This window comes from Hippocampus guttulatus, chromosome 2 (assembly GCF_054856545.1).
Source record: "Hippocampus guttulatus isolate MCC_2025c chromosome 2, RoL_Hgut_1.0, whole genome shotgun sequence".
NCBI lineage: Eukaryota > Metazoa > Chordata > Actinopteri > Syngnathiformes > Syngnathidae > Hippocampus > Hippocampus guttulatus.
Genome location: NC_141262.1, coordinates 22,798,295 through 22,814,496, shown reverse-complemented (window position 1 = coordinate 22,814,496; position 16,202 = coordinate 22,798,295). Strand labels below are relative to the sequence as shown.

The 16,202-nt window shown below is 50.0% G+C and overlaps 4 protein-coding genes across 6 annotated transcripts; 2 read left to right on the top strand and 2 right to left on the bottom strand.

Moving 5' to 3' along the window:
• Window positions 1-109: 109 nt before the first annotated feature.
• On the bottom strand, window positions 110-6,442 carry LOC147209004 (uncharacterized). 2 transcript variants are annotated; one of them, XM_086103753.1, is made up of 6 exons: window positions 6,300-6,442; window positions 3,835-4,107; window positions 2,808-2,953; window positions 2,589-2,728; window positions 2,347-2,505; window positions 110-1,344 (listed from the first exon to the last, which is right to left on the bottom strand). In XM_086103753.1, the coding sequence occupies exons 2-6, from the start codon at window positions 4,083-4,085 to the stop codon at window positions 1,165-1,167; spliced, it is 876 nt and encodes a 291-aa protein (XP_085959879.1). In that variant the 5' UTR covers window positions 4,086-4,107; window positions 6,300-6,442; the 3' UTR covers window positions 110-1,164. The 2 variants fall into 2 exon arrangements, with proteins under 2 accessions (XP_085959879.1, XP_085959872.1); XM_086103746.1 differs by lacking the exon at window positions 6,300-6,442 and adding an exon at window positions 4,801-5,040.
• On the top strand, window positions 6,245-11,114 carry LOC147209003 (uncharacterized). The gene is made up of 5 exons (XM_086103716.1): window positions 6,245-6,391; window positions 7,059-7,519; window positions 7,604-7,768; window positions 7,853-8,057; window positions 9,076-11,114. The coding sequence occupies exons 2-5, from the start codon at window positions 7,375-7,377 to the stop codon at window positions 9,797-9,799; spliced, it is 1,239 nt and encodes a 412-aa protein (XP_085959842.1). The 5' UTR covers window positions 6,245-6,391; window positions 7,059-7,374; the 3' UTR covers window positions 9,800-11,114.
• cyp17a2 (cytochrome P450, family 17, subfamily A, polypeptide 2) lies at window positions 11,106-13,760 on the bottom strand. Of its 2 annotated transcripts, none has more exons than XM_086103703.1 (9): window positions 13,168-13,760; window positions 12,979-13,099; window positions 12,723-12,906; window positions 12,335-12,606; window positions 12,188-12,274; window positions 11,927-12,121; window positions 11,690-11,856; window positions 11,524-11,627; window positions 11,106-11,452 (listed from the first exon to the last, which is right to left on the bottom strand). In XM_086103703.1, exons 1-9 carry the CDS (start codon window positions 13,365-13,367, stop codon window positions 11,181-11,183), a joined length of 1,602 nt encoding a protein of 533 aa, XP_085959829.1. In that variant the 5' UTR covers window positions 13,368-13,760; the 3' UTR covers window positions 11,106-11,180. The 2 variants fall into 2 exon arrangements, with proteins under 2 accessions (XP_085959829.1, XP_085959820.1); XM_086103694.1 differs by having other exon boundaries at window positions 12,335-12,564; window positions 12,768-12,906.
• Window positions 13,761-13,950: 190 nt separating this feature from the next.
• On the top strand, window positions 13,951-15,574 carry LOC147209001 (uncharacterized). Its single transcript, XM_086103732.1, has 2 exons — window positions 13,951-14,238; window positions 14,377-15,574. Exons 1-2 carry the CDS (start codon window positions 14,127-14,129, stop codon window positions 15,273-15,275), a joined length of 1,011 nt encoding a protein of 336 aa, XP_085959858.1. The 5' UTR covers window positions 13,951-14,126; the 3' UTR covers window positions 15,276-15,574.
• The last annotated feature ends 628 nt before the right edge of the window (window positions 15,575-16,202 follow it).

Sequence of the window (16,202 nt, the reverse complement as noted above, 5' to 3'; positions counted from 1 at the left end):
TTTGGACGTTCAACCACGTGTTTAATTCAATATTATCATCCCAGTTGTGTGATTATGAATAGACTGAAAATGATATCTAACCCCTCCAAAACCTTGTTAAGAGTTCTGGTTTTTAAATGTTCATTTATGATTATCATAATTTTTTTATTAAGGAGTGATGCAACCATTAAGTATGAAATGTTTCGGGAAAACAAGTGTTGAAAGAACTGCTGTCAGGGCAACCCTGTGGACCTGCGTTAAGCGTGCGCGCACGCTGCCGAACATCATCAACTGAATCTTGTCAAATGCCTTCAACTTGTGAACGCGACGCTGCGCGGTACCGCCTTAAACTTCAACGCATGATGATGCCCAAGCCACACTTAAAAAAAAAAAATGGAAGAAACTTGGGCACGTGCAGTTTTGAATCGGTATTACTTGAATCTATGTGGAGAATATTTGAATTGTGCTTTTTTTGGGAGGGGGAGATTTGTACATGCATTTTCTCTACAGCTGTGAAACTTCTTATTGTAGATGCTGTCCTGAATAAACGACACTTAGGACAAAAAAAAAAGTGACTTTTTTGCTTATATAAGAGCTTCATACATGAGCCTGAACATTCACAACCTCAATTCAAATATTTGTTCCAAGAAATTGTGTTCATTTCGTCTGAAGTGTCTTTATTTTCCTCGATTGCAGTGCTGCTGTTGTCCAATCAGAGTTCAGCCTTTGCACGTTTCCGGGACCAATCTAATCTGCACCGGGCCTTCACATCACTAGCAGAAAATGCTGGCCCACCTAACTTGGGCCTCGGGGGCAGTTTCTTGCATCAATCATATTTCAGTTCAAATTCATTTCCTGGCTCTGATGACATCATCATTTTCCTGTCCCCTGATTGGTTGGTCGGAGTAAAACTTGTTCCAGGCAAGTTGGTCGAGCAAATCTGTGGCGACATGCACATACGTTTGATCTTCAGCATCTCAGGTGAGTATTCTGTATTTCATTCAAAGGTTTTATGTTTTTTTTTTTTTTTGTCATTTCAGATGATGCACAAGGCAGAGCTGCGCGTCGTTAATACTGCCTTTTGGTATAGTATCGATGGCTTCTGATTATAATTGTGATGTGACAGTGTTGCTGTTACAAGGGTGAGTTAAGTCCCCACTGTGAACCCGTCACTGGCAGTTGCCATCAAACTACTTGGGAGGGATCCCAGCAGAACCTCTGTCCTCGATCCAAAGCCGACAGTTTGCCCATGTCGCCGTCGCTCAGCGTGAAGTCAAAAATCCTGCAGTTCTCCCGAATCCGCTGCGGGTTGGACGACTTGGGGAGCACGGGGACATCCTGCTGCACCGCCCAGCGCAGCAGCACCTGAATGGAACGGAAAAGGAACAGAAAACACATCAAAAACTGGGGTCAGCAACTTCTTTTTTTTAAAGGGAGAGCAACTTCTTGGCTAGTGATACTGTAATTGTGAAGGGCTACCAGTTACATACACACTTCTGAAATAACACATTGGCTGAAGTTACCTTTAATTATATATTATTAACCCTTCCGTGCAGCAATAACGATAACCTGATAACATGCGAAGCTGTCCACTGTGGTGACCACTGTCCCTCCATCCATCTATCCATTTTCCGATTCGCTTTATCCTCACAAGGGTCGCGGGGGGTGCTGGAGCCTATCCCAGCCGTCTTCGGGCAGTAGGCGGGGGACACTCTGAACCGGTTGCCAGCCAATCGCAGGGCACACAGAGACAAACAACCATCCACGCTCACACCCACACCAAGGGACAATTTAGAGGGTTCAATCAGCATGTTTTTGGAATGTGGGAGGAAACCGGAGCACCCGGAGAAAACCCACGCAGGCCCGGGAGAACATGCAAACTCCACGCAGGGAGGCCGGAGCTGGAATTGAACCTCTGCACTGTGAGGTCGACGTGCTAACCACTGGACCACCGGGCCGCCCACATGAAATACAAACACATTAAAATGACGCTTGTAGCAGTAGTTGAATTTTTTTGCAGTTCAGTTGTATTTATCCTTAGTACAGTAAATGTGATTTTTTTTTAAGATTAAAACCTCAGCCTTTGTATTTTTTTATTGCTGTATTTTCATGTTGGCCACGACGAAGGTATGTGATCACGTTCGAAGGAAATCACAATGTCCCGTCACTAGTGAGCTAGGTTGTAGTGCAATTTTTGGGTTCATCCTGAAATGTCACCAAAAAGCCAAATTCCCCTACCTTTTTGGGAGAGGTTTAAATGTTAGTGGGGTTTTTTGTGTGTGTGTGTGTGTGTGTGTGTGTGTGTGTGTGTGTGTGTGTGTGTTTTTCTCAATAAAGAAAAGCCATGTTTGCAAATGAGCCGTTCACCTGAGCAGGCGTGCGCTGGCAGGACTCTGCCACTTGGAGCACTTGCAGTTCTGTAAGGAGTTCCCCCCTCCCCAGGGAACTGTAAGCCTGGAAGCACACGCCGAACTCCTGGCACACGCGCCTCAACTCAACCTGGCATTCAAGTGGGTGGAACTCCACCTGAAGGAGGGGGGGGGGGGGGGCGTCAATGTCAAGACACAAATGCGGTGGGCAAGATAGACAACGGACGTCCTTCACCATACCTGCAGCACCGTGGGCCGGACCTTACAGCTGCCCATGAGCTCTCTCATGTGTGACGGCGTGTAGTTGGACACGCCGATGGCCTTGAGTTTCCCTCGGGCGTGCAGCTCCTCCAGCGCGGCCCAACTCTGAGCTCTGTTGCCTGCTGGCACCACCTTCATTAGCGCCACGTCTTGAGAAGAACTGAAGAGAAAGTCTAACACAAATCCATTTATACGTGCCTGGGTTGCGCTGGTCAGTCACATCCAGGCCGCGAGTCCCGGGCCAGTGGATCAGGTAGAGGTCGATGTAATCCATCCCAAGGTTGGACAGGCTGTGGAGGGCTCCTTCCATAGCCCCCTCGCCTTGATCTTTGGGGCCCAGTTTACTGCAGGGAGCAGAAAAGAATGCGTCATCAACATTTGCCAGTCCGGTGGGACTTTGAGGTATTCAAACTACTCATACTCAGATACTTTTGTCAAAAACCAAAATAAGACTCTTGAAACTGGCAAATGGAGACTTGCAGAATCAACTCCTTAACTTCGAGCGGATATCAAGTCTACACACCCCGCGGTTCATATCATGGGAAATAAACAAATGGAAGCCAGATAAATAATGCTGCGATTACTCGATCGCTCCATCCATTTTCTGATCCGTTTTATCCTCAGAAGGGTCGCGGGGCATGCTGAAGCCTATCCCAGCCGTTTTCAGGCAGTTGCCGGGGGGACACCCTGAACTGGTTGCCAGCCAATCGCAGGCCACACAGAGACGAACAACTGTGAGGTCGACGCGCTAACCACTCGCCCACCAGGCTGCCCGTAATTACTTTATGCCTTCGAAATACTTTTGTAGCCTACTCATGATGAATGATCAATAACTGGTATTGCATTGTTTTGTAAATAAGTTAAGTGAATTGCAACTGTTGGTTAAATTGCACAAGAAGTGACTCCAGCTTGTCTGCTGCTAAAGAACAAATACAAAAGGTGTGAAGCTGACTTGTTTCAGGTGTTGTCAATCAGAACATTTTCATTTTTTTCTAGAATAGCAGCGGGTCTTGTGCTGTGACATGTGACCACAAAAAATGTCGAGAAAAGCCTACCGGAACATCTGAACTTTATTTGAGGTTATCAGAGGCACTTTAAATGGTGGCAAGTGTGTGCTGACTCCCATTGAACATGAGTTTGAATGTGATTGGAACACATTAACATTTCCAATTATAAGAGCGTGTGAACACTTGTTTGCAACACACACACACACACTCAAACACACCTGGTGATGAATACATCCTCTCTGGTCAGGTCGTATTTTGGCAGGAGACTTTTGAGGGCGCGACCCAGGTCGGCTTCATTCCCGTACACGGCGGCGCTATCGAAGGCCCGGTAGCCCGCAGCCAGGGACGCGTCCACAGCTTGGAGCACGTCCTCCCAACCCCACAATTTGTACATGCCCAAACCCAAAAGGGGCATCCTAACCCCATTGTTGAGGAGGACGGATGGTGCAGTGGAGGCTGAGGAGGACATCTTTGTCTGTGGAGCTAATGTTCTGCAGGCAAGGAGGAGAGTTATGCCAGGAATTGTGAAGTCTCACTGTGTGCACTGACTGACCGAGTAAGGCGATGGCCCACTCGTCTCATGACAAAACGCTTAACAAGTGGAGCAGTGTAGTAAGTCGCCACATAACACTGCCTTTCACAATAAGCATTCTTACATAAATCCATAACACAAAAGAACAAGCTCCCGTCAAATTAGAGAACCTTCTCTGGCGAAACATATCAAATGAGCTTGAGAAATCAAATCTATCAGGATTGACTTCATCCATTTATTTCCAACACCGCTTATCCTGAACAGGGTCGCAGGGAGTCGCTGGAACCTATCCCAGCTGACTTCAGGCGGACTACACCTGAACTGATCGGCAGTCAGTCGCAGGGCACGTACTGAGACAAACAACCATTCACATACACGACCATCAGCGACTCAATATTGATTTCTTGCAACTATTTTTACATCTTTTAACTATTTTTACATTGTACTTTTTCACTCCAATACACGTTTAACTAAGATCCGTAAACTTCAGTTCTAATGAGAGTAGTGATAAAGAGGAGGGAGCCTGGTGCAGCACATTACTCAAGTAAATGTACTGTACTTGGTTACTCTATCCACCACTGACAGTAACACGAACCGCTTGTCCAGCACTCTATTGACGTCACATTGATGTGTTAGTGAAACGTTATCTCACCTGTCCAGTCCTTTCTGCTGCGTTCTTTGTTATAAAAGGCTGCAAAGAGGAAGTAAGAGGAAGAAAAGAAAGTTGGAACCGCTAAACATGCACCGGGCAAGGGTTGGCTCAATCATAGACACTCGTACTTTATCTAGGTGCGACTTCAAAATATACGTCGACATTGCCGCCATATTGGATGTGTTAAAAAGGAGCGAGGAGTGTCGAGGCACCTCCATTTTAGGTGCTTACAAGCTTTGTATTCTTGTAATGTTTGTACGAGTATTAATTTACACCTACCAACGTATGTAACACTGTTGCCGTGGTGGTAAATATTGAAAGAGAAATAGAAGTACAAGGTTTTTTTTCATCAAATTAGAAGTGGCAAACGTTATTTTAGTACTCATATTTCTAAAATACAGCTACTGTAGTGTGCGTGTGTGTGTGTGTGTGAGTGTGCTTGCATACGCGCGAGTGGCTGAGTGACAGCCATGAGTTGCGTACTTTCTGTCTTGTAACAGTTCCCCGGGAATAATCACGGAAATTAAATCACACAGGTTAATGGAACACTCTAAATTGTCCCAAGGCGTGAGTGTGAGCACGAATGGTCGTTTGTCTATGTGTGCCCTGCGATTGGCTGGCAACCAGTTCAGGGTGTACGCGGCCTACTGGCCCAAGACAGCTTGCATAGGCTCCAGCATGCCCCGTGACCCTTGTGAGGAAAAGCAGATCAGAAAAGAGATGGATGGATTCAATTCAAATAAATCTAACACTGATTGTGAAATTGATTAATTTATTGCTTGTGTTTGTTCAAAAAAGCACACACATGGGAAGAGGACCTTGAAGAAACAATCGTATATTAAATTGCAACCACAATTTGGGGGGGGGGGGGCTCCCAATTAGTTTATTTTTCAACATCGTTCAGTCCTAGTAAGCCGGAAATGGGTGCAAGATTGTGCACTGCTTTCTTTGCCTTGTTGCTAAGGGAAGAGGCCTTCCGCGCATGATGCACTGTAATTGGCCAGGAGCCTGCCTCATAAGCCAATCAGAGTCCAGCGATTCCTCCAGCGGGTGAAATCAACAGCAATTAGTCATGATGACAATATAAAATAAATAACCCGATCAAAATCCTCTACGTTTTGAATGAAATAATACATCAGATACTATTACTCCGCTTGCTGTTTTTCGCCGCTGTTTACAACAAAACATGTTGAACAATGTCAAGTCCAAGTGATGATACTGAGCTTTCTACTTTTCAAAATAAGTGCTTTTGCTGGAAGAAATGTTCATATTGTCGTACCGTTGTGTGGTGTCATGTTTGCTCATTCATCTTCATCAAACATAATCCTAAAAGTCAAATACCGCAAAAGAGACGCAGCTTTTTTATCCTCGGATCATCGCGTTCAAAAAGTCCGCAGAGAGAGCTTTTGTTTCGAAAGTGCGCCGGACGTAAGCGGCGCAGTACAGCGAGTCTACGTGCGACCGGAGCTGATGGCGGCGGGGCTGGCGGAGGGTCTCACCGAGGAGGCGGGGAAGGCTCCAGGCAGAGCGAGGAGGCCCCGGCGGTACCGACACACCGAACCAGAAGCCCACAGCGAGGACGGATGGAGCGGTACGCGTCTTGTTTGTCTTATATGTGGGCACAACGTGTGTTTGTTTGGATGTAGCGTTCATCGACCACACGCCATCATGTCTTGGTTGTTGTTGCACTGAGTCGAGTGTGAACGCGATAAAGCTGCGAGCTGCCTCCTGTCATGACTTCTTCGAAGGTCAGGGGGCGCTAGTGAGTTTTTGCGCCTTCAGTTGTCATGGCAACTGTAGCAAACGAACACGTGACCGCCAGAGGCAAAATTAACACGGAAAGTATGCTACTAAAATAGCTACAAAGAAGCTAGAAGGAGGAGCACTACAATTTTCTAACCTTTACTGAGCCAAGGCACATATCGTAGACTGGAAAGAAAATGTCACACCTTTAGCAACATCCCAAAGATATATCTCGAAATAATGATGATGTCTTGTCTCAATTTACTCACAAATGTAATTTCAAACACTCTTCTGAATATTCATCATGCTTACAATTTGACATCATGAGACAGAGATGACACTACCAATGATCACAAATGTGCAAAACGTACTGAAACGTTCAACAGTCATGTACATTCAAAGGTGTAGAGAAGGTCGAAATTAGTTCACCTGTAAAAGGAAACAAAGACGTGAGAGCTATGGAAAAAATATGGCAAATACTTTTTCTGAGCATCGTATGTCTTGTGTCTCTGCAGGTGGGATCTCCTCTGGGCTGTCATCTTGTCTCCAGCAGTCGTGTCCCCCTGTATGGCGCTTGAAGGATTTTGCCTGTTAGCGTAACTTGTGACCTCTGTGTTGTCAAAACGCTAACAAGCTGACAACTCAAGACAATTCTCCTCACAGTTACCGGCAATAAGATAGCTGAGTGCTGGGATCGTAGGGTCAGAATTGACTTGTAGTAATAATCATGGAACGACAAGGATCAGCCAGCAAGTTCAGTGGCTAGCAGGTGGTTAGCGCAAGCAGCTAACGGTGGCGCGGGACTAGGGAAGTGGGCGCAGCAGGGGTGCGATGGAGTACCACTCTGGTGGCAGCCTGCCCCTGCTGGGGAGACCGCGCTACTGCCCTGGCACCAACGCTAATGGCGGCTACCTGTGCGAGACAGGACACTGCTGCGGTGAGACAGGCTGCTGCACGTACTACTACGAGCTGTGGTGTGAGTTTTCTGAATCACTCCCTTTGCACTAGTGGCCTATGGAGGGACTGTGTACCTATCTTGTGATGATGATGTCACGTTCAGGGTTCTGGCTCCTGTGGACGGCCCTCATCATGTTCAGCTGCTGTTGCGCGTACCGTCACCGGCGAGCCAAAGTGCAAGCGCAGCAGCAGCAGCGGCGCCAGCGAGAGATCAGCCTGCTGGCCTACCGGGGTACCGCCTCCTACCCATCCTCCATGTTGGACCTCAGTAAGTCGTTTGCATCTCGTGCGCCTCAGAAGGAGGAGATGCACCTCCGCTGCGGATGTTGACGTGTGTGTGACCTGCGTGCAGGTTTCCTGGCATCGCTCAAGCTGCCGTCGTACGAGGAGGTGGCGGCGCAGCCCTCCACGCCGCCGCCCCCCTACAACTCAGTTTTTACGGCACCGCGCTACCCGCAACCCCCCCGCACTGCCGACCCCCACCTGCTCATGCAGCACGACCCGCTGCTGCACCGCCCGCTCAGCGACGGCCCCTCCTCTCTCAGCTCAGACAACAGGTGCGTAGCCGTGAGCTTTGTCTCCGCTCCACCAATCGAATGGTGCACAGCAGTCACATGACAACACAGAAGATCTCAGTACCCTCACACAGAAGCAACATTTTCAAAGTAAAACGACAGAAAAAAGAATGGCTATGTAATCTCTGGCTGAAGAGACTATTGTGCCATTTCATGAGTGTCAACAAAGCTCATTTAAGACAGATACCAATGACCATATCAATACCTGAAGTACTTTTGATATAGAAAATTCCGATACCTTTTTTGTGAATGAAGAGCTTTATTTCTGACGCAGGTGATGATTTGCCAATGTGTCTGACATAATAGAGCAAAGGCGACTGACTGCATTGGAGGACTTATTCAATGTCAGATTTTATTTTTTTGCCTGAAGTATTGGTGGCTGGTATTGGCAACCTCCATGAGTACCCGATACCTTCAAATAAGGCCATATCGGCCCAATAACAAAACCTTGTATTGGTACTTGCCAATCGCTACTTGTGGCAGAATTTGACTTCATTGATAAAGATTACCTTTATTTGCGTTCCATTTAAAGTGACTTTGCACATCCCATTTTATATTTGTTTCTAATTGACGTTCATGGTTTGATTAAAAAAAAAAAAGCCAGAAATTACGGTAGTACTCCAGTTGTTTTTGCTGAATACTTATTATTTGGAGGATTACATCTTACACTTACTTGAGTCCTGTTATGCTAAAATATGAGGACTGCCATTTGAGTACAGGTTGTGGCTACCCACCGCTGCCTATTTGCTTCTTGTCGCTCTGGCTTCCACATGTCGATAAAATCCAACATATGTCATATGTTGTTGCTGCTGTTTCTTTTGTCATTTTTGTTCTGTCCGAGTGGATTTCCAAGAAATATCCATCATAACACAGATAGCCGCACAGGGAGTGTATTGTTTTGTTGTGGCATAAAAAGGCATCCGGATCCACCGTACTGCATTACCGAGTAACCGAAGAGGACGGCTTAAAACAACAGACCTGCTATTTGTCTTTCCTGCAGCTCCAGCTGCTCCTGTGACTCCTGCTGCCCCTCCTCTCTGTGTAGCTCCTCCCCCTCTGCACCCCTGACTTATGAAACTGACACAAGTCACGCCTCCACGCCCAGCGAGGTGGCGGCCCTCCCCTTCGATGTCGCCATAGAAACCCCCCCACAGGCTCCTCTCTCCCCCGGCCCCGACACCACACCTGCCCTCGCCGACACGGCCACTGCCTCAAAAACCAGCTCGCCGCTGCCCAGCAGTCCTCCCGCTAACCTCGTCCCAACTCCACTCGTGGACCCGGATTCCGCCCCCGAGAAGTCGGGGTCGGCTGGGTCCAGCGAGTGCACGGCCCTCTCTGCCCTGGCCCCTCCCTCCACCTCTTTCCTCCTGGACGCACCACTACCGACCCGGCCCGCTCAGGCCCCACCCAAGCAGACGCTCTTCTCGCCGTGCGTGGATGTCTTTCCAGCAGAGCCGGAGGAGGAGGCAAACGAAGACGACGTGGACGCCGACGAGAGCCAGTACCGTCACCGAAGACTGACCGGCGACTCGGGCATCGAGGTGTGCCGCTGCCGTGTCCAGGGCCAGGAGGCGCAGGAGGAGGATGCCGAGCCAGAGAGCGGCAGTGACGGAAAGAAATCTCATCTACACGACAGCGTGGACTGTCCCTCCAAGTGCGCCGCCACACCTTGCCACCCCCGCGAGGAGGCGGGCGATGTTGTGATCGTCATGGAGACGGCGTGATGGACAGATGCGGTCGTCACTGCAGATGATTGACAGGCCTGCCTTGAGCTCCCAATAGACGGAACGCTCCAGCCATCCATTTTCATTTCAAATGTAGACACTTCCCTTTTGAGGAGTAGACACTTCCTCTTTGATATGGACATGTCCTGATCGGTCATGGACATTGGACATCACCTGATTGACACGGCAACTTCCTGATTGGACAGAGGGGCGTCGTGTTTGACACAGATGCGTTCTGATTGGACCTGTGTATTTCCATTTGGGCTTTTACGTACATATCCTAATTGGTATGTTTGGATGTGGAGATGTTCTATGTGACATGGATGCGTCCTAATTGGACATGGGCTTTTGCGGTGTTGAACAAGTACACTTCCAACTGGACTTGTACACTTCCAGAAGGGACATGGACATTTTCAAGGTTGACACATCCTGTTTGACATGTACACTTAGGAATCTGGACTCGCACTTCCTGATAGGACACGGATACTTCCTGTTGAATGTCAACGCATACTCCAGACGCACGCTCATGGACACTTTCTGTTTGAACTCCGGATTGTACCTCTACACTTCCTGATTGGAAATGTACACTTCCTGATAGGTCATATACAACTTCTGATTGGTCATGCACACTTCCTCAACGGACTTTGACACTTCCTGATTTGACATGAACTCTTACTTATTGGAAATGGACACTTCATGTTGTACCGTTGACTTGACAGACAGGTGAGTGGAAGATGAGGCTCCACTCCATCCCTCATTTGTGTGCTAGATGTGGTGCTTTTCTTCTTTAGCTGAGGGACTGCAGCTGCAGAGCACCCTCTGTGGTGGATTACTGTTACTACAGCTAGCCAAGTTTGTAGCTCTCTTCTTCTTTCTCCTTTTGTCGCTTTTGACTGTAGTCACAACACCCAAGTTGAATATAAGTACGTCAACACAGTGCTTGCCAGATGCTAACTACCTAGGAGCTCAGCGCTAATCACCAGTAGCGCCCAAAGTTTGTCACCTTAAAAAAAAAAAAAAAATCATGGTTGCAAGTAAGAGGTTGAAAAGAGGCACCTAATTTTTGTAAAGCCATTAAAACTGATGTGTTGGAGTGTGGTTGTAGGGGAGGTGGCTTCTAAATTGCAGTACATTACTTGCGTCAGGATTACAACTTTTACCCATCGACGGGTTTAGTTTTTCTCTGCTCGTCGCTACTTCCTGTTTGTGTCGTGATGAGGCGCTAATGAGGCCAAGTCTTCTCATTCCGATGATCTTGAATATGTGTTTTGGTGTGTGAGCTGTGCTAAATAAACGGATCACGTGTACAATTGTTTATTGAAGCACTGTCATTTCGGATCATGAATGGAAAAAAAAAGATGACATTTTCAGAAGCAATTGGTTAGTTAACGTGAGTGCTAACTTCCCACCCCGCCCTTGGCCTGACGGCAACCATATAAGGCAGTGGCTGCAATACTACGCCGAGACGACCCCGCAGGTTGGGAGGAGTAGCCCCCCCCGGCAGCATAAAGCTCATTCGCTGGAGCATGGAGGACAAGAAAAGGAAGAGCTCCATCCTAGCGAGCGATTCGCCCACACAGATGCGAGGCCCCGCCCCAAACGGCAGGAAGCAGGAGGGTGTGACTCGCTGACCCTGGTCGTCAAGGAAGCGATCTGGAAAAATGTTATGACAACTTTTTAGGTTCACTTTTTGATCCCCTTTTTGGCGGGCTGGGCCGGGTTACCTGGCCTGAACAGATCCGGTTGGTCCCAGTGGTCGGGGTCGTGATGGATGGCCCACATGTTGACCAACACGCGAGTCCCACGGCGAATGGCGTGACCTCCGATGCTGTGGTGAGAAACTGATGTTAGCCCACACGTGCACACTGCGCCCGTGATTGTTCGGTGTACCTGCTGTCCGACATGGCGATGTGCGGGATCAGCACCGGGCTCACCGGCCGGATCCGCATCCCCTCGTTGATGATGCTATCCAGATACGGGAGCCTCCCGCGGTCCGCCGCACGCACAGCTCGTTCGCCCACTTCCTCATCGAGTTCCCTCTGTGCTTTTTCCTGGACCTGCAGGAGGTGCCTCGCATCTTCAGTCATCAAATGTGACGTCTGACTGAAAATGCGCGTAAGCCCGCACCTCGGGATGGTGCAGTAGATAGGCCAGGACCCAAAGCAGCGTGGTGGATGTCGTCTCCACGCCGGCGCCGAAGGCCTCCGCCGCTGTCATCAGCACATGGTCGTCTGTGATGACCGTCCCGTCGGGCCCGGGTGACCCTTGACCCTTCAACAAGGCATCCAGGAGATCTCGCGGGTCACCTTCGCTCAGCGTCGCCTGGAGGCGAGACTTTGCTCAGTCGCCACCTAGGAGAAGCCGACGCCTTCTCCTCGCATCTTTCACCTTGTGTTCGTGCAGTTTTTGTGTGAGGAGGCGGTCTCGTACGCGGATGCACGCCCGTAGCTTGCTTAGCGACTCGTTGGGGAACACCTGAGTAGCAGCAGAAGCTTGTGAGGTGGGGGGCAGTTACGCCAATGGGTAGTCTTGTACCTTCATCCAGGAGAAGATGTCGACGAGTCCTCCCCTGGTGATGGTCTGCACAATGCCGTCGTTGTAGCGCATCACCTCCTGCAGCTCTCCGTCGCCATGTTTGTAGGTGGTGCCGAACACCAGCGTGCACACCACGTTGGTGACGGCCGTGGTTACTGCGAGTGACGGGTCGAAGCCCCGCCCATCGCCGGACAGCAGCTCTGCGCACAAACCGTCCACCTCGGACAGAACTGACAAAACGTGATCGCCGTAAGCCAGGAGGCCCGTGGAACCTCAGATCACAAACTTAACTTGTTCCGAAACATATTTTCATCATTAAAATGAACGGAAAAAGACTTACTCTGTTCTCAGTTACGCAACCAAAGCAATATTTGTCAGAAAATTTTGCTCATGAACAGGTGCATTCGTGATCCGAGGTTCCACTCGACCCTACCGATATCCTGCAGGCGGCTGCTTCCTTCTCCGAACAGAGCGAAGGAAGAGTGCACCAGGCGGCGATGCAGTTTCCACAGCGGCGAGTAGTCCGAGAAGGCAATGTCTTTCCCGCCACGGGTCAGCAGATCGGTGGTCACCTGCCGGACGTAACGACAGTTGACGTGTGGCACAAAAAAAAGGGCGCCCTCGACGGCTTCACGGATCGTCACCATGCTGGGTCGCCCGGTGAAGTCTCTCCCTCGCTGCAGCAAAACTTCTCTGGCACGGTCGTGGTCGTTGACCACCACGGTGCGATGCGGCCCCAGGTAGAGCTCGAACAACGGCCCGTACCTGGTACACATGCGCAAGCTTCAGTGAGCCGCTTGAGTCCGTGCCGGTCCACGAGTTCAAGGTCTCACTTTCGGCCAAACTTCATGAAGAGCAGGTGTGGGGGTGTGCTCCCCGTCATCCAAGGCAGACTGCCCACTACGGGCAGTCGGGGCAGGCCGGGCATCCCGCTGGAGCGCTGACCAAGCGCCGTCAGGATGGCAAGCGCGGCGAGGACGAGGAGGACTGTGAGGAGCGGCGAGACGCTCATGGGAAAAACATAGGCCACCATGGCGAGGAAATGAAGACAAAGGCCGAGCGGCTCGTCTTTTAAAGTCTGACGGCTGCAGAGACCTTGCGCCGGTTGGAGGCCGCGTACATGTGTTTGTCTGCGTCAGGCGACCTTGCTGATATCACGGCGCATACCGATCCAAAGCAGGCCCAATGTTGATCATTGGATGCCATGATAAACACACCCCAGGGCTGAGATTGGTTGCCATTGAAACACCGGCCACTAGGGTGCGCTGCCGAGCACGTTGGCATCTTTGATTTTTTTCAACTTGTGTGAATGTCCTCCTGTCGCCATGGAAACCACATCCCATCCTCTGCGGCAAAACTGAATGTTGTGTGTTTGTCAGAATCAGTTGTTGTTTATACCCAACATGCGGATTTTCGTTCCAACAGGTGTCGCCATGGAAGCAACACCACACACACACACACTGAGTGGATGTGACTGCAGCGGGTGTGAGATGCACTGCCGCAGTGAGGAAAGCCCGCCGCTCCTTTTATGGCGTGGGGATGCCCGCCGTCACCGCAGGAAGTCGGCCATGTTTGGGCATTCTTGACGTTCACGGTGGGGGGAATCCCTCGCGCCGCTCTCCGCCAATGAGGCAGTGCCAGCATTGCCACGGAAACGGAGGGTATAAAAGGGCCGGCGAGCGCAGGATCTCGGCATCCTCGGCACCGAGTGAGCGCAGCGACCCAAACTCCGGACGCATCATCCCGCCCGAAGAACCGGACAGACAGAATTCCCACCTCTCTTTTGACCGCCATGCATGCCGAGCGCCACTGCGGCTTCCTGTCCGACTTTGAGGATGCGTGCAGCGCTTGGGTGAACAGCGTGGAGTCTAACCACTGCGATGTCAATGAAACCGACCTAACAGGTGAGTTGGCGAAGCATCATCATTATCATCATCATCATCATCATCATCTTGTTGCTTGCATGCTGATGTCATTGTGCTGTTACGCAATAATAACAAATCCCCCCCACCCCCCTCCTCACTTCTTCTGTTGCTCTCCAGTTGTCTCTCCAGGAACTGACGCCTCCGACTCAGATTTCTTCTCTGACTTCAGCGACTCGGACTCGCTCTCACCCTCCCTCGACTTCAGCGGCAGTGTCCTGGCTGAACCGACCGCACCAGCGACCGTGGGCCTGAGCAGCACAGCGGACGCCATCCTCAACATGATCACAGAGATTGTGGGAATCTGCACCGAAATGGAGCAGCAGGGGGACATTGGCTCTCCTCCTTTGGCTACAGTCAAGAGCGAGTCATCCGGCTCCAGCTGTGGGGCCGACTACCTCGCAACACCGGCTGCTCCGGACTTCATTGAGGCTCTGTTGAGCCAAAATGGCGGCCAGGGTGAGATGAAGGCCTTGGGGGTCAAGCAGGAAGCGGTGGCGTCGGAGGACTGGCTGAAGAACTGCAAGGTCGGCACTGAAGGAGACCATGTCAAAATGGAGGTGGACATCCCCTCCACCGTGGACCCCGATCTCCTATCATGCCTCCTGCACGGCACCTTCCCGACCGCGCACCTCAGCAGCGTGCCAACAGGCGCTAAAGTGTCCCGAAAGGGCCGCAGAGTTCTCGCCAAGAGCGGCGTGAAGGCCAAGGCCTTCCCGTGCTCCGTGGAAGGTTGTGAGCGACGCTTCTCACGCTCGGACGAACTCAACAGGCACGTGCGGGTCCACACGGGACAGAAACCCTTCCAGTGCGCTGTGTGTGCGAGGAGCTTCAGCCGTAGCGACCACCTGACCACGCACACGCGCACACACACGGGCGAGAAGCCCTTCTCTTGCGACGTGTGCGGCAAGCGCTTTGCACGCAGCGATGAGAGGAAGCGGCACGGCCGCGTGCACGTCAAGCAGCAGCTGCGAGCGCAGATGATGGCCGCCTATTCGTTGGCTGTGAGCGCCGTGTGAGAGGCGGCATCTTGCGGTGTGTGCCGTGACGGTGGGGTTGGCAAAAACTTCAGGTCTTCTGACAACACGCACGCCGGGCCCAGCAGTTGCATGCTGGGAGTCGGACGTTTGGATGAGACCAATCAACTTTCCTGCATGAGGGTGAAAAGTGACGTGACCGCCATGTTTGTACAATAGCTCTATTTTTCTAGATGTTTCTATGACTTATCATGTGAATTTGACTTGCAGTGATGCATTTTGGGATATGTGTATAATGTCCCTGTTTAAGGAGGCTTCAATAAAAAAAGCAAGAAACTGCAGGATGACATCCAATGTGCTTCCATATCATCATCATCATCAACTGTCAGTGTGTGTGTCTGCATGTGTGTGGGAACTGGGAAGTTAAAGTCGTCATGGCAACTGAAGTTGTGTAAGTCATCTCGACACTGTTCCATATACAAGGTCGCTGTGGCATCGGGGCGGCATCGCCATGGCGACAACGCATAACATCGTCAGCCAATGTGATTCTATAACAACAGTTAGTCACGTGACGCGGAAGGTCCTTCAGGTAGCATCAGCTTCGTCCAGAAGGGGGCCTGGAGTCAATCAAGTAATGCAACAACATTCTATAAAAAAAACGCGTGTGTGTGTGTATATATATATACAATTTTATTTATTTAACCAGGAACCTTTATTTAACCAGCAAATATTCCACTGAGTGTCTTGGCCAAACGCCAATATAAAATACAATTACATATTGTTCACAGAATTTTAAAACTATTTTAAAATCTAGTGAAAACCAAGTGGATGCTGTAGAGTTTGTCTCAAAAACTCACAGCTTGTGTTTAAAAATGTTTCACTCAATTAAATCAGTAAGTTTCCAGCCTTTTTGTAGCATATTCCATGCACAAGGAGCAAGCTATTTTAGCCAACTGTTTTGGAGGGTGG

What these genes read in the sequence shown, in the direction of transcription:
- LOC147209004 (XM_086103753.1), bottom strand. Translation starts at nt 4,085, where the DNA reads ATGTCCTCCTCAGCCTCCACTGCACCATCCGTCCTCCTCAACAATGGG. An exon ending in GAGGATGTATTCATCACCAG is followed by an intron (nt 2,954 to 3,834) that starts GTGTGTTTGAGT and finishes TGCTCCCTGCAG; the next exon opens with TAAACTGGGCCCCAAAGATC. An exon ending in TCCGGCCCACGGTGCTGCAG is followed by an intron (nt 2,506 to 2,588) that starts GTATGGTGAAGG and finishes CCCCTCCTTCAG; the next exon opens with GTGGAGTTCCACCCACTTGA.
- LOC147209003 (XM_086103716.1), top strand. Translation starts at nt 7,375, where the DNA reads ATGGAGTACCACTCTGGTGGCAGCCTGCCCCTGCTGGGGAGACCGCGC. An exon ending in GTACTACTACGAGCTGTGGT is followed by an intron (nt 7,520 to 7,603) that starts GTGAGTTTTCTG and finishes TGTCACGTTCAG; the next exon opens with GGTTCTGGCTCCTGTGGACG. An exon ending in ATCCTCCATGTTGGACCTCA is followed by an intron (nt 7,769 to 7,852) that starts GTAAGTCGTTTG and finishes ACCTGCGTGCAG; the next exon opens with GTTTCCTGGCATCGCTCAAG.
- cyp17a2 (XM_086103703.1), bottom strand. Translation starts at nt 13,367, where the DNA reads ATGGTGGCCTATGTTTTTCCCATGAGCGTCTCGCCGCTCCTCACAGTC. An exon ending in TTCATGAAGTTTGGCCGAAA is followed by an intron (nt 13,100 to 13,167) that starts GTGAGACCTTGA and finishes CATGTGTACCAG; the next exon opens with GTACGGGCCGTTGTTCGAGC. An exon ending in ATCTACTGCACCATCCCGAG is followed by an intron (nt 11,857 to 11,926) that starts GTGCGGGCTTAC and finishes CACCTCCTGCAG; the next exon opens with GTCCAGGAAAAAGCACAGAG.
- LOC147209001 (XM_086103732.1), top strand. Translation starts at nt 14,127, where the DNA reads ATGCATGCCGAGCGCCACTGCGGCTTCCTGTCCGACTTTGAGGATGCG. An exon ending in CAATGAAACCGACCTAACAG is followed by an intron (nt 14,239 to 14,376) that starts GTGAGTTGGCGA and finishes GTTGCTCTCCAG; the next exon opens with TTGTCTCTCCAGGAACTGAC.